The sequence below is a fragment of the Scyliorhinus torazame genome, chromosome 8 (assembly GCF_047496885.1).
Source record: "Scyliorhinus torazame isolate Kashiwa2021f chromosome 8, sScyTor2.1, whole genome shotgun sequence".
Taxonomy (NCBI): Eukaryota; Metazoa; Chordata; class Chondrichthyes; order Carcharhiniformes; family Scyliorhinidae; genus Scyliorhinus; species Scyliorhinus torazame.
In genome coordinates, this window is record NC_092714.1 from 34,939,745 (window position 1) to 34,953,699 (window position 13,955).

General features: G+C 43.7%; 1 protein-coding gene across 1 annotated transcript in view; it reads right to left on the reverse strand.

Annotated features, from left to right (window-relative positions):
- atp5po (ATP synthase peripheral stalk subunit OSCP) overlaps window positions 1-13,901 on the reverse strand; it is a 52,086-nt gene extending 38,185 nt beyond the window's left edge. Inside the window, exons 1-2 of the mRNA XM_072515436.1 lie at window positions 13,774-13,901; window positions 4,934-4,984 (exon numbers count right to left, since the gene is read on the reverse strand). Of these exons, the coding sequence (XP_072371537.1) occupies window positions 4,934-4,984; window positions 13,774-13,803 (81 nt within the window). The 5' untranslated portion in view covers window positions 13,804-13,901. The remainder of the gene's footprint in view (window positions 1-4,933; window positions 4,985-13,773) is intronic.
- Between the last annotated feature and the right edge of the window lie 54 nt (window positions 13,902-13,955).

The following is a 13,955-nucleotide window of genomic DNA, read 5'->3' on the forward strand; positions in this document are numbered from 1 at the left end:
GGTAGACTAAAAGAGAATGTTATCACCATTTCCTTCAAAAGGGGGATTAAATTAGAAAGCAATTGTAATTATCTTGTCTAGGTTAGGGAATCAAGCTCGAGTAGATGTAGCAAATCAAAGGGTAGAGTCAAGGTAGGAGAACAAAATAATATGGGACATAAGGATCAGAGAATGGCAGGAAGGGACAAAGAGAAAAAAAACCTAAGAATACACCAACAGTCAAGAGTAGATTTTACATAGATGATAAAACGAAAGACCCTGTATCTGAATGTGCGCAGCATTTATAACAAAGTAAAATAATTAATAGCGCACATTGAAGTCAATAAATTTGATCTGAAGGACAGCACGGTGGTGGAGTGGTTACCACTACTGCCTCATGGCGCCGAGGACCTGGGTCGTTGTCAGTGTGGAGTTTGCACATTCTCCCTGTGCCTGTGTGGGTCTCACCCCCTCAAATCAAAAAGAAGTGCCGGGTAGGTGAATTGGCCACGCTAAATTGCCCCTTAATTCAAAATAAAGAATTGGGGGGGGAGGAGCACTGTTAATCAAGGATGATAATGGTGTAATAGTTAGAGATGACCTTGGTTCAGGAGATCAGATATAGAGTTAGTTTGGGTGGAGATGAGGAATAGTAGGGGAAAGAAGTCACTGGTGGGAGTGGTCGACAGGCCCTTAACAGTAACCACAAGACAGGACAAAGTATACAAGAGGAAATATTGGTTGCTTGTAACAGCAATAATCATGGGTGGTTTTAATCTACATATAAATTGGAAAAATCAGATTGACAGTAATCGACTGGATGGGGCGTTCACAGAATTATTTTGAGATAGTTTTTTTAGAGCAGCGCGTTCTGGACCAACCAGAGAGCAGGTTATATTCGACTTGGTATTGTGTAATGTGACAGGATTAATTAATGACCTCAGGGTAAAGGTAGCTCTCGGTAGCAGCTACCACAATAAGATTGAATTTTGCATCCAGTTTGAAAGGAAGAGGGCTCCAAGACAAGGGCATTTTGAACTTAAATAAGGACAACTAGGGGGGCATGAATGCTCAGTTAGCTGGTAAACTGGGATACTAGGCTAAACGTTAGATCAAAGAGAAGCAGTGGCAGACATTTAAGAGAATGTTTCACAACAAGCATATTCCTACTATAAAGAATAACTCCAAGGAGAGGGCCCACCATCCATGATTAACTAAAGACATTTAGGGAAGCATCAAACTTAAGGAAACAGCATATACCTGCGCAAAGATGAGTGGCAGGCCAGATAATTGGTCAGCATATAAAGAACAGTAAAGAATGACTAAAAGATTAACCAGCAAATCAGGAGAAAGAAATTAAGAGTACGAGAAAAGCCAGCTAGAAATGTTGGACTTCATTCTAGGATCTTAAAAGAGGTGGCAAGTGAGGTCATAAATGTGCTGATGTTAATTTTCCAAAATTCAACAGACTCTAGAAAGGTTCCATCAGACTGCAAAGTAACAAATATCACCCCTCTAGTCAAGCGGGAGGAAGGCAGAAAACAGGAAACTATAGGCCAGTTAGTCTGATATCTGTCATGGGGAATGTGTAAGAATTGGTCATTAAGGATATTGAAGCTGAAATTTAGAAAAATTAAAGAGTTGTGAATCTGTGGCATTCACTACTCCGAGACTTCAGATTTCTAATTAGGAATGGGTTGAAGGGTTATGCAGAACGGGCAGGAAAGTGGAGTTGAGGCCAACAGGAGATGAGTCATGATCGTATTGAATGGCAGAGCAAGTTAGAGGGGCTGAATTGCCGACTCTAGCTCCTAGTTCTTATGAGTTAGCATAGTTTTGTGACAGGGAAATTATGTTTTGCCAATTTATCGGAGTGCTTTGAAGGATGAACAAGCACTGTGGATAAAGGGAAGCCTGTAGATGTACTGGACTTGGATTCCCAGAAGGCATTTGAGAAGGTGGCACATCAAAGATTATTGAAGAAAATAAAAAGCTTATGGTGTAGGGGGTAACATATTAGGCTGGTAGTATGCGTAAATGGTTTTCCTTCTGATTGTCAGTGGAGTCCCACAGTGGTCTGTGCTGGGGCACAACTTTTTTATAATGTATATCAATCACTTAGATGAAGGGAGCAAAGACATGGTGGCACAATGGATAGCACTGCAGTGTCTTAGCGCCAGGGATCTGGGTTCAATTCCAACCTTGGGTGACTGTTGTGTGGAATTTGCACATTCTCCGTGTCTGCGTGGGTTTCCTCCGGTTACCTCCCACAGTCCAAAGATGTGCAAATGAGATGTTCTGGCCATGCTAAAATTGCACCTTAGTGTCCAAATGTTAGATGGAGTGGGTCTGGGTAGTGGCCTCCTTCTGTACTGTAGAGATTCCACAATTCTGTTGTAGCTAAATATGCAGATGACACAAAGATAGGTACAAATATATGTTGTGAAAAGGACATAAGGAGCTTGCAGATGGAGGTGGGTAGGTTGAGTGAGCGGCCACAAATCTGGCAGATGGAGTATAATGTGGGAAAATGTGAAGTTGCTAATTTTGGTATGAAGAATTTAAAAAATGGCGAATGGCTGCAGGAGAAACAGGCACTCTCGTGCAGGTGTCAAAAAAGTTAGAAAGCAGGTACAGCAAGTAATTAAGAAAGCTAATGGATGTGATCCTTTATTACGAAAGGAATTAAACATAAAAGAAATGATGTTGTGTTTCAGTTAATCAGGGCATTGTTGAAACTGCATCTTGAATAGTGTGCAGTTTTGGTCTCCTTATTTAAGGAAAGATGTAAATGCGTTGGAGGTGGTTCAGAGGAGGTTTACTAGATTGATTCCTGGAATGAGTGAGTGTCTTATGAGCAAAGGCTGGACAGAGCGGGATTGTTTCCACTGGAGTTTAGAAGAGTGAGGGGTGACTTGATTGAAGTATGTAAGATCCTGAATGGTTGCCACAAGGTGGGCATGGAAAGAATGTTTCCTCCTGTGGGTCAGTCCAGAACTCGGGGGCACTGTTTTAAATTTAGGGGTTGCCATTTTAGGAAAGAGATGTGGAGAAATTCTCTCAGAGGGTTATACAACTTTGTTACTTGCTGCCTCAGAAGGCAGTGGAGGCGGGATCATTGAATATTTTTAAGGTTGAGGTAGATAAGATTCTTGTCAGGCAAGGGAATCAAAGGTTATCGGGCTAGATGGGAATATGGAATTTGAAACACAAACAGATCAGCCATGATCTTACTGAATGGCGAAGATGGCTTGAGTGGCTGAATGGCCTATTTCGTATGTTCTGTCAAAGGAAGACTGTACTGAGAAGCATTAATACAAAAATGAAATACTGCAGGATGCTGGAACTCTGAAATCAAAACAGAAAATTTGAGAAATACTCGGTAAGTTTGGCAACATTTGTGGAGACATAAAAAAAGTTAACATTTCAAATTGCTGACCTTCCATCATAACTGGGATAAGTTAGAGATGTAATAGGTTTGAAGTGTGGGTGGGTGGGGAATGAGAAAACAACAAAGGCAAAGCCCATGCGATAGGGTGGAAAGCAGGAACGATTAAGAAAAAGGGTTCCGTAGTGGTGGCGTCCCTGAGAATTTGGGGTCAGTGGAGGAGGTACGCTGGCGCAGTGGGAGCATCGGTCTGGCTACCAATTTGTGACAATCACCGGTTTGCCCCGGGGAGCTTGGATGGGGGGTTCCGAGTATGGCGAAGTGCGGGAATTGAGAGGATGGGGGACTTGTTTTTACAGGCAAGCTTCCCTAGCTTGAGGGTGCTAGAGGAGAAGTTTGGGTTGGCAATGGGTAACGAATTTAGATACTTACAGGTGCGGGACTTTCTGCGGAGACAGGTATCATCCTTCCCACTCCTGCCACTAAGGGGGATCCAGGATAGGGTAGTGTCTAGGGGATGGGCGGGAGAGGGGTGCGTCTTGGACATCTACAAAGAGCTCAGGGGGGGCGGAAGAGACGCAGACCGAGGTGCTGAAGCGTAGGTGGGAGGAGGAGCTGGGTGGTGAGATGGAGGATGGCTTTTGGGCAAACGCCTCGAGTAGAATCAACGCGACCGCGACTTGCGCTAGGCTCAGCTTGATCCAATTCAAGGTGGTCCAACGGGCCCGCATAACAGTGGCCCAGATGAGTAGATTCTTTGGGGTGGAGGACAGGTGTGTAAAATGTGCGGGAGGACCAGCGAACCATATCCACATGTTCTGGGCGTGTCCAAAACTTAGGGGATATTGGCAGGGGTTTGCAGACGTCATATCCAGAGGATTGAAAGCAAGGGTGGCAATGAGGTCAGGTGGCGATTTTTGGGGTGTCGGAGGACCCGGGAGTCCAGGGGGAGAAAGAGGCAGGTGTTCTGGCCTTTGCTTCCCTGGAAGCCCGGAGACGGATACTACTAGCTTGGAGAGACTCAAAGCCTCCGAAGTCGGAGACCTGGCTAACTGACATGGCGAGCTTTCTCGGACTAGAGAAGATTAAGTTTGTCTTAAGAGGGTCACTGCTAGGTTCGCCCGGAGGTGGCAATCGTTCATCGACTTCTTCGCGGAGAATTAATTGTCAGCGGGCGGGGCGGGGGGTTAGGGTAGCGTAGAATAGGGGGTTAAATCGGTGGGTCTTGGTGGGTTGGGAGTCGGGGATTGCACTGTTTATTATTCTTTGTACATTGGCATTACAAACAGCAACAGTTTAAAAAACAAAAATACCTCATTAAAATTGTTCATTAAAATAAAAGGGTTCATGGTTCAATCTGAAACATTAACTGTTTCTCTCTCCACAGATTTTGCCAGACCTGGCCAGTATTTCCAGTATTTTTTACTTTTATTACTGCATTCTGAGAACAGTACCTTTAGGCAGCCAGTAAAACTGTTAATCTCGCCTGCAAAACTACTTTTGCAATTGGATTTTATCAAAGTTAAAAGATAAATTGAAAGCTTTAAAATGTAGCCAAATACATACCATCACCAGTTTGCTCACTGGTTTGATCACCGTGGTACTGAAGGAACGAACCTAAAATTGTCAAGGAAAATATACCAGCTTTAATTTACATTTAGATTCACATTCTGCAGACATAGATCAAAGTGTAAAGCACAAAGGATAACATACGTGAGCCATAGAGGCAAATAAAAGATTAGAGTACATCACCTGGGCACATTTGTCTTAGCGGGGAGGGGGGTGGGCAAGAGAGGTAGTTCTAAGGGGCAAGCTCCAGATTTCCACCACCTTGTGCATGAAAAATTGCTTCCTGATTTCAATCCTATGTGACCTGACAATAATGCTAAGGATTATGTCCTCTTCTAGATTTTCAAAGGAAATAGTTTTTCTGCATCTACCCTATCAAATCCATTTGTAATTTTAAATACCTTGTTTAAATCACCCCATAAATGTCGAAATTCAAGGAAATACAAGCTAAGTTTTTGCAAACTTTCCTCAATCATAAATCTTTCAGACCCAGTGTCATTCTGTGAATCTACACTGTCGCCCAGTCAAAGGTAAAGCTGAATGTGGTGCACCAGAATCATATCAACAACATTTGTATTTTAACACACTTGAGGTAAAGAACATTAATGGTTTTCGATTGCTTTTTGTTCACTAGATTTTAGTAAAATGTGCACCTGGAAGCCAAAATCCCTTCGATAAAAGCAAATTACTGCAGATGCTGGAATCTGAAGCGAAAGAGAAAATGCTGGAAAATCTCAGCAGCATCTGTAGGGAGAGAAAAGAGCTAACTTTTTGAGTCCGATGACTCTTGTCAAAGCTCATCAGCTTTGACAAAGAGTCATGGGACTCGAAACGTTAGCTCTTTTCTCTTCTTACAGATGCTGCCAGACCTGCTGAGATTTTCCAGCATTTTCTCTTTCGAGCCAAAATCCCTTTGCACCTCCACTATTAAGAAAATATTCAAATTGTCTGATTTACTCGATCCAAAGTGAATGACCACATATTTCTCAGTAAGAAGTCTTACAACACCAGGTTAAAGTCCAACAGGTTTGTTCCAAATCACTAGATTTCAGAGCACTGCTTCTTCCTCAGGTGAATGAAGAGGTACATTCCAGAAACATATATATAGACAAAGTCAAAGTTGTTTCTGTGACCAGGGATATTGCTCCAATGGGAGTCTGTGCGCTGGGAACGTCCCTCTCTCCATAACATATTTCTCCACATCGAATGACTTCTGCAATGGCTCCTGGATTCAACATCGAGCTCAACAATTTCAAAGAATTACAACTGCTCTTGTTTCTTCATACTGCTGATGCCGATAATGATTCTGCTTTTGCCATTTACAGCTTCTCTAGACATATCTGTTAACCCATTAGCAACCTTTTTTCTTTGCACCACCATCCCATGTGATTTAAATCACTCCGCCTTCCAACCTATCAAAGTCTGACTCTTGGTGTTCTTTTATCCCCTCCACCACATTCCTGTCTCTGTTCTTGCTTAAAACCTACTGGATCTGTAATGTTTACCAGTACTAATGTTACCAAACTGAAACATTAACTGTTATATATTAATGATTTGAAGGAGGAGACTAAATGCACATGGTAGCACAATGGTTAGCACTGTTGCTCCACAGTGCCTAGCACTGTTGCTTCACAGTGCCAGGGACCAGGGTTCGATTCCCAGCTTGGGTCACTGTCTGTGCAGACTCTGCATGTTCTCCACATGTCTGCGTGGGTTTTCTCCGGGTGCTCCGGTTTCCTCCCACAAGTTCCGAAAGAAATGCTTGTTAGGTGAATTGGACATTCTGAATTCTCCCTCAGTGTACCCGAACAAGCGACGGAACGTGGCAACCAGTGGATTTTCACAGCAACTTCATTGCAGTGTTAATGAAAGCGGACTTGTGACGCGAATCAAGATTATCTCCAAATTTGCATATAATACAAAGTTGGGTGGGAGGGTGAGCTGTGAGGATGCACAGAGGCTTCAGCGGAATTTGGACAGGCTGAGTGAGTGGGCATATGAATGGTAAATGCAGTATAATGTGGAGGTCACCCGTTTCGGTAGCAAAAATAGGAAGGCAGATTATTATTTGAATGAGTGTAAATTGAGAGAGGTGGATACTCAAGAGAGACCTTAGTGTCCTTCTGCATTAGTCACGGAAGGTAAGTGCGCAGGAACAGCAGGCAGTATTAGATTGGATTTGTTCATTGTCACATGTACTGAGGTACAGTGAAAAATATTTTTCTGCGTGCAACTTAAACAGATCATTTAGTACATGAAAATAAAATACGTAATAGGGCAACACAAGGTACACAATGTAAACTCATAGACACTGGCATCAGGTGAAGCATACAGGAGTGTAGTATTAATCAAATCAGTCCATAAGAGGGTCGTTTAGGAATCCCGGTAACAGCAGGGAAGAAGCTAATGGTATGTTGTCCTTCATAGCGAAAGAACTTGAGTATAGGAAAAGGGATGTTTGCAATTGTATAGGGTATTGTTGAGGCCACACTGGAGTATTGTGTTCAGTTTTGATGTTCTTATCTGAGGAAGGATGTTCTTGTTATGGAGTGTTTACCTGGCTGATTCCTGGGATGGTGGGACTGTATTATGAGGAGAGACTAAATTGGTTAGAATTATTTTCATTGGAGTTTAGGAGAGTGCGAGGGGATCTCGTAGAAACATACAAAGTTCTAACAGGATTAGACAGGGTAGATTCAGAAAGAACGTTCTCGATGGTGGCGGAGTCCAGAACTAGGGGTCATAGTTTGAGGATAAGCGGAAAACCTTTTAGGACTGAGGTGAGGAGAAATTTCTTCACAGAGAGTGGTGAATCTGTGGAATTCACTACCACAGAAAGTAGTTGAGGCCAAAACGTTGTGTAATTTCAAGAAGGATTTAGATACAGCTCTTTGGGGGCCAAAGGAATCAAGGGTTATGGAGGGAAGGCGGGATCAGGGTATTGAACTTGATAATCAGCATGATCATAACGAATGGCAGAGCAGGTTTGACGGGCCAAATGGCCTCCTCCTGCTTCTATTTCTATCTGTTTCTATGATTGTTGCTCTTCCCACAGAAGCGGCCTGACATGCCAAATGTTTGTAACATTGTGTTTGAATCGGCAATATCTTTGCCCACCTATTTAATTTGTTTACATCTCCTTGTAATTTCCTACTCTTGTGCACGCAGCTCAAAATGTGCCTTCTAACTTAATGTTGCCTGCAAAATGGATGTTCAAGTTATTAAGTTACAGTGAAAAGCTGAGGTCCTGTCACAAATCCCTGGAGAACACCACTTACCTTTGCAATCATAAAGCAAACCCTTTATTGATTTAGGTCTCCAAAATCCCAACCAATTAAACACCGACATGGAGTCATAGCGCTTGACAGCGCAGCAAGAGGCCCTTCGTCTGCGTTGGCCATCAAGCGCCGAACTATTCTCACCCCATTTTCCAGCACTTGGTCCATAGCCTCTTTTGCTATGGCATTTCAAGTGCTCATCTGAATGCTTTTGGAATGTTGCGAGGCACAAGATTATCCACATTCTGTATTCTCATTTTTGCTAATAATCATTTGAGCAAAGTCTATCAAATGTCTTCTGGAAGCCCAAAATGGGCAACATCCATAGACACTCCATGACATACCACACTCATAACCTCGAAAATAATTCAGTTAGACTACAGGCATGACTATACAATTTATTTGATTGGTTAATACTAAAGTACGCATTAGTCTTTCAGAATAGATTCAGTAAGTTTTCCACAATTGATGCTGAACTGACAATTCTGTAGTTAATAGGTTTTCCCTCCTTAGATCATGGTGTAACATTTATAATTTTTCAAACCAAAAGGCACAATTCTTCAATCAGATGGAGACCTAAATTTGGAGACGCTTTATATTTCCAGGCAGCTTTCAGGCTACCTATTATACACTTCATCCACAAGCTCTTTTGAGCCAGAGGTGGTCTTTGTAGGTTAGGAGAATAAGCTATCTTAACCACAATATGGTGAGATTTCTAAAAAGCTAAAAATATCTTAATTGTGCAAGTTAACAAACAGACTCTGTATTGAGTTAGACAAATTCAGTCAGAATGAGTTTTTTTTCCCTTGAACTTGATAGATTAAGAAAGGAAAGGAAAAGCAGTCAGGATACAGAGTTTCTGATTGCCTTTCAACTATCTTGTTCCCTGGAGCATGTATGGCTCCAGCCACTGCATATCTAGTTTTGCTAAGCTCCTTTTGTACTCTATTTAATTGCTGCTTGATGCTGAGGGTATCTATTGATAATCATTGGGTAGATGACAGTAATAAAGCCTAATGGAGCAGTTGGTTAGAGCATCTAGTTCTGGTGCACAGTCCTTCAGAAGTAGGAACAGGACATTCTCTGGGGCATAATTTTTACTATGTCTAGTAAACAAAGATTCATACTGTAATGTGAAGTGAACTGATTTGGGTGGATACGCATCTATGATGGGAACCTTGTGCGGGGGCTACCTATTTAGCACATTTGACAGTTAGGTCCCGTGCTATGATCCACGATGGTCAAGGATGGGGATGTTAATGGAACTACCTGATAGGTGCCTGATTGTTGATCACCATTCTTGACTTGGGCGTGTTATAGTTACAGTTTGGGTTTTATCCACTGGTTGCCGTTCCACTGGTCTGTGTTTATAGCCTGTTACTTTTAGTACCTTCCATCCAGATAAACGTGCAGTAGCTTCATGATTTTGGTACAGTGCCCAATTCCAAACTATGTTTGTGCTGTTTCTGTCAAACCATTTTACATTGAACTAGTCTTTTTGACTTGATTGCTATGAAATGAAAGAGGCGACATGCCACACACTTCAAGATTATTGCAGCATCCAATCTGCTGCAGCTGACAACCTGCAACCTAAACTAGTTTGGCAGGGGGATGGGAACCAGAGCTATGGGTCATAGATTATCATAGAATTTACAGTGCAGAATGAGGCCATTTGGCCCATCGAGTCTGCACCGGCTCTTGGAAAGAGCACCCTACCCAAGGTCAACACCTCCACCCTATCCCCATAACCCAGTAACCCCACCCAACACTAAGGACAATTTTGGACACTAATGGCAATTTATCATGGCCAATCCACCTAACCTGCACACCTTTGGACTGTGGGAGGAAACTGGAGCACCCGGAGGAAACCCACGCACACACGGGTAGGATGTGCAGACTCTGCACAGTGACCCAAGCTGGATTCGAACCTGGGACCCTGGAGCTGTGAAGCAATTGTGCTATCCACAATGCTACCGTGCTGCCCTAATCAGACGGTAGGGTAGCCGTTGAACAGGCAGAAATAGTATGCAGTGAGTCTGTGAGGGAAGATAGGGCAAAGTTGCACTCAGTAAAATAGGTTAAAGTGTGTCCGTTTCAAAGCAAGGAGTGTCAGGAATAAGGGAGATGAACTTAAGAGCATGGATCAGTACTTGGAACTACGATGTTGTGGCCATTACGGAGACATGGATTTCACAGAGGCAGGAATGGTTGTTAGATGTTCCGGGGTTTAGATGTTTCCAGAAGAATAGGGATGGAGGTAAAAGAGGAGGGGGGGCGGCACTGTTAATTAGGGAGTGCACCATAGCTGCAGAAAAGGAGGTAGTTGAGGAGGGTTTGTATACTGAGTCAGTATGGGTGGAAGTTAGAAACAAGAAAGGAGCAGTTATTTTATTGGGAGTTTTCTATAGACTCCCCCCAATAGCAGCAGAGAGATAGGGGAACAGATTGGGCGGCAGATCTTGGAAAAGTGCAGAAGTAACAGAGTTGTTGTCATGGGTGACTTCAACTTCCCTAATATTGACTGGAACCTTCTTAATGCAAATGGTTTGGATGGAGCAGATTTTGTCAGGTGCGTACAGGAAGGATTCCTGACTCAATGTGTAGATAGGCTGACTAGGAGAGAGGTCATGGGCTTGGTGCTCGGCAATGAACCAGGCCAGTTGTCAGATGTCTCGGTGGGAGAGCATTTTGGTTACAGTGACCACAACTCCTTGACCTTTACCATAGTCATGGAGAGGGATAGGAACACACATTATGGGAAGGTATTTAATTGGGGGAGGGGAAATTACACTGCTATTAGACAGGAGCTGAGGAGCATAAAGTGGGAACAATTGAAAATGAAAATCGCTTATTGTCACAAGTAGGCTTCAAATGAAGTTACTGTGAAAAGCCCCTAGTCGCCACATTCCGGCGCCTGTTCGAGGAGGCTGGTACAGGAATTGCACCGTGCTGCTGGCCTGCTTTCAAAGCCAGCGATTTAGCCCTGTGCTAAACCAGCTTCTTCTTGGGGAATTGTTCTTGGGGAAATGCACAACAGTAATGTGGGGATTGTTTAAGGAGCACTTGCTGCGAGTGCTGAATTGTTTTGTCCCACTGAGACGAGGAAGGAATGGTAAGGTGAAGGAGTCTTGGATGACAAGAGAAGTGGAGCTTCTAGTTAAGAGGAAGAAGAAAGCTTACGTAAGGTTGAGGAAGCAAGGATCTGACTTTGCTCTCGAGGGTTACCAGGTAGCCAGGAAGGAACTCAAAAATGGACTGAGGAGGCTAGACGGGGGCATGAAAAAGCCCTGGCGGGAAGGGTTAGGGAAAACCCAAGACGTTCTACACTTATGTGAGAAATAAGAGGATGAGGATGATCAGAGTGAGAGTAGGGCTGATCAGGGATAGTGGAGGGAACCTGCACCTAGAGTCTGAGGAGATGGTGGAGGACTTAAATGAATACTTTGCTTCAGTATCCACTAGAGAGAGGGGCCTTGTTGCTCATGAGAACAGTGTGAACCAGGTTAATAGACTCGAACAGGTTGATATTAAGGAGGAGGATGTGCTGGAAATTTTGAAAAGCATCAGGATAGATAAGTCCCCTGGGCCTGACAGGATATACGCATGGTTACTACAGGAAGCGAGGGAGGAGATTGCTGCGCCGTTGGCGATGATCTTTGCGTCCTCACTCTCCACTGTAGTACCGGATGATTGGAGGGAGGCGAATGTTGTTCCCCTGTTCAAGAAAGGTAATAGGGAAATCCCTGGGAATTACAGACCCATCGGTCTTACGTCTGTGGTGAGCGAAATATTGGAAAGGATTCTGAGAGATAGGATAGAGATGGGATTTATGATTATTTAGAAAAACGTAGTTTGATTAAAGATAATCAGCATGGCTTTGTGAGGGGCAGGTCATGCCTCACAAGCCTCATTGAATTCTTTGAGGATGTGACGAGGCACATTGATGAAGGTTGGGCAGTGGATGTGGTGTATATGGATTTCAGTAAGGCATTTGATAAGGTTCCCCATGGTAGGCTCATTCAGAAAGTTAGGGGGCATGAGATACAGGGAAATTTGGCAGTCTGGATACAGAATTGGCTGGCCGAAAGAAGACGAGTGGTAGTGGATGGAAAGTATTCCGCCTGGAGGTTGGTGACCAGTGGTGTCCCGCAAGGATCTGTTCTGGGACCGCTGCTCTTTGTGGTTTTTATAAATGACTTGGATGAGGAAGTGGAAGGGTGGGTTAGTAAGTTTGCTGATGACACAAAGGTTGGGGGAGTTGTAGATAGTGTTGAGGGTTGTTACAGGTTACAGCAGGACATTGACAGGATGCAGAGCTGGGCTGAGGAGTGGCAGGTGGAGTTCAACCTTGATAAATGTGAAGTGATTCATTTTGGAAGGTCGAATTTGAATGCTGAATACAGGGTTAAAGGCAGAATTCTTGGAAGTGTGGCAGAACAGAGGGATCTTGGGGTCCACGTACATAGATCCCCAAGTTGCCACCCAGGTTGATAGGGTTGTTAAGGTGTATGGTGTGTTGGCTTTCATTAACATGGGGATTGAGTTTAAGAGCCGCGAGATTTTGCTGCAGCTTTATAAAAGTCTAGTTAGACCACACTTGGAATATTGTGTCCAGTTCTGGTCGCCTCAGTATAGGAAGGATGTGGATGCTTTGGAGAGGGTACAGAGGAGATTTACCAGGATGCTGCCTGGACTGGAGGGCATGTCTTATGAAGAAAGGTTGAGGGAGCTAGGGCTTTTCTCATTGGAGCAAAGAAGGCAGAGAGGTGACTTGATGGAGGTGTACAAGGTGATGAGAGACATGGATAGAGTGGATAGCCAGAGACTTTTCCCCAGGGTGGAAATGGCTGTCACAAGGGGACAACATTTTAAGTTGATTGGAGGAAGGTATAGGGGAGATGTCAGAGGTCGGTTCTTTACACAGAGTGGTGGGTGTGTGGAATGCACTGCCAGCAGAGGTGGTGGAGTCAGAGTCATTAGGGACATTTAAGGACATTAGGGACACCTGTCTTAGACAGGTTTGGTTGATCTTAGATTAGGATAAATGGTCGGCACAACATTGTGGGCTGAAGGGCCTGTACTGTTCTATGTCTTTCCAGTTTTGAGATGTTAGATCCACTTGGCACAATAACACATCAATTTACACAAAATGCTTAATTAACTTAATCATTAAAGCTAGCAAAATGTTTTCTCTTTTCAAATAGGCACTGCGGTGACACAATAACTCAGCCAACTGAATTTCAACTATCAAGAAAGGATCACATTGAAGAACCATGTTTAGATTTAGATCTCAACCCTCCTACATTTAAAACATGGCTTAAAAACCTAAACGTTATTAAAAAAAATCAAAACCATAAATGACTATATATATATATATATATATATATATATGTCAACATTTCAATTCGGCACAAACGGGCAGCAAGTGTGACAGGGACATTTGCTAATTTAAACCTTTTTTAATATTTGCGGATTCCGCCGAAACATTAAAAGCTACAGAAAACTAAACAACGCAGATTCTGTCCGCGCCACGGCGTGAATAAGCCCTCTCTCCATCACCTTCAAACCAAGCCGAGCCGATGCCGCCATCTTCTTTGCCCCCGATGTAGGTCACCCCCAAGGCCTTGCTGCGACCGGAAGAAGGCTTTCGACGCAGTCGCGGCCGCCGCGCCCCATGCATCCTGGGACATGTCGGCTCCGGAGGACTACGGTTCCCAGCAGCCCCCGCGGCGCAGGCCGGG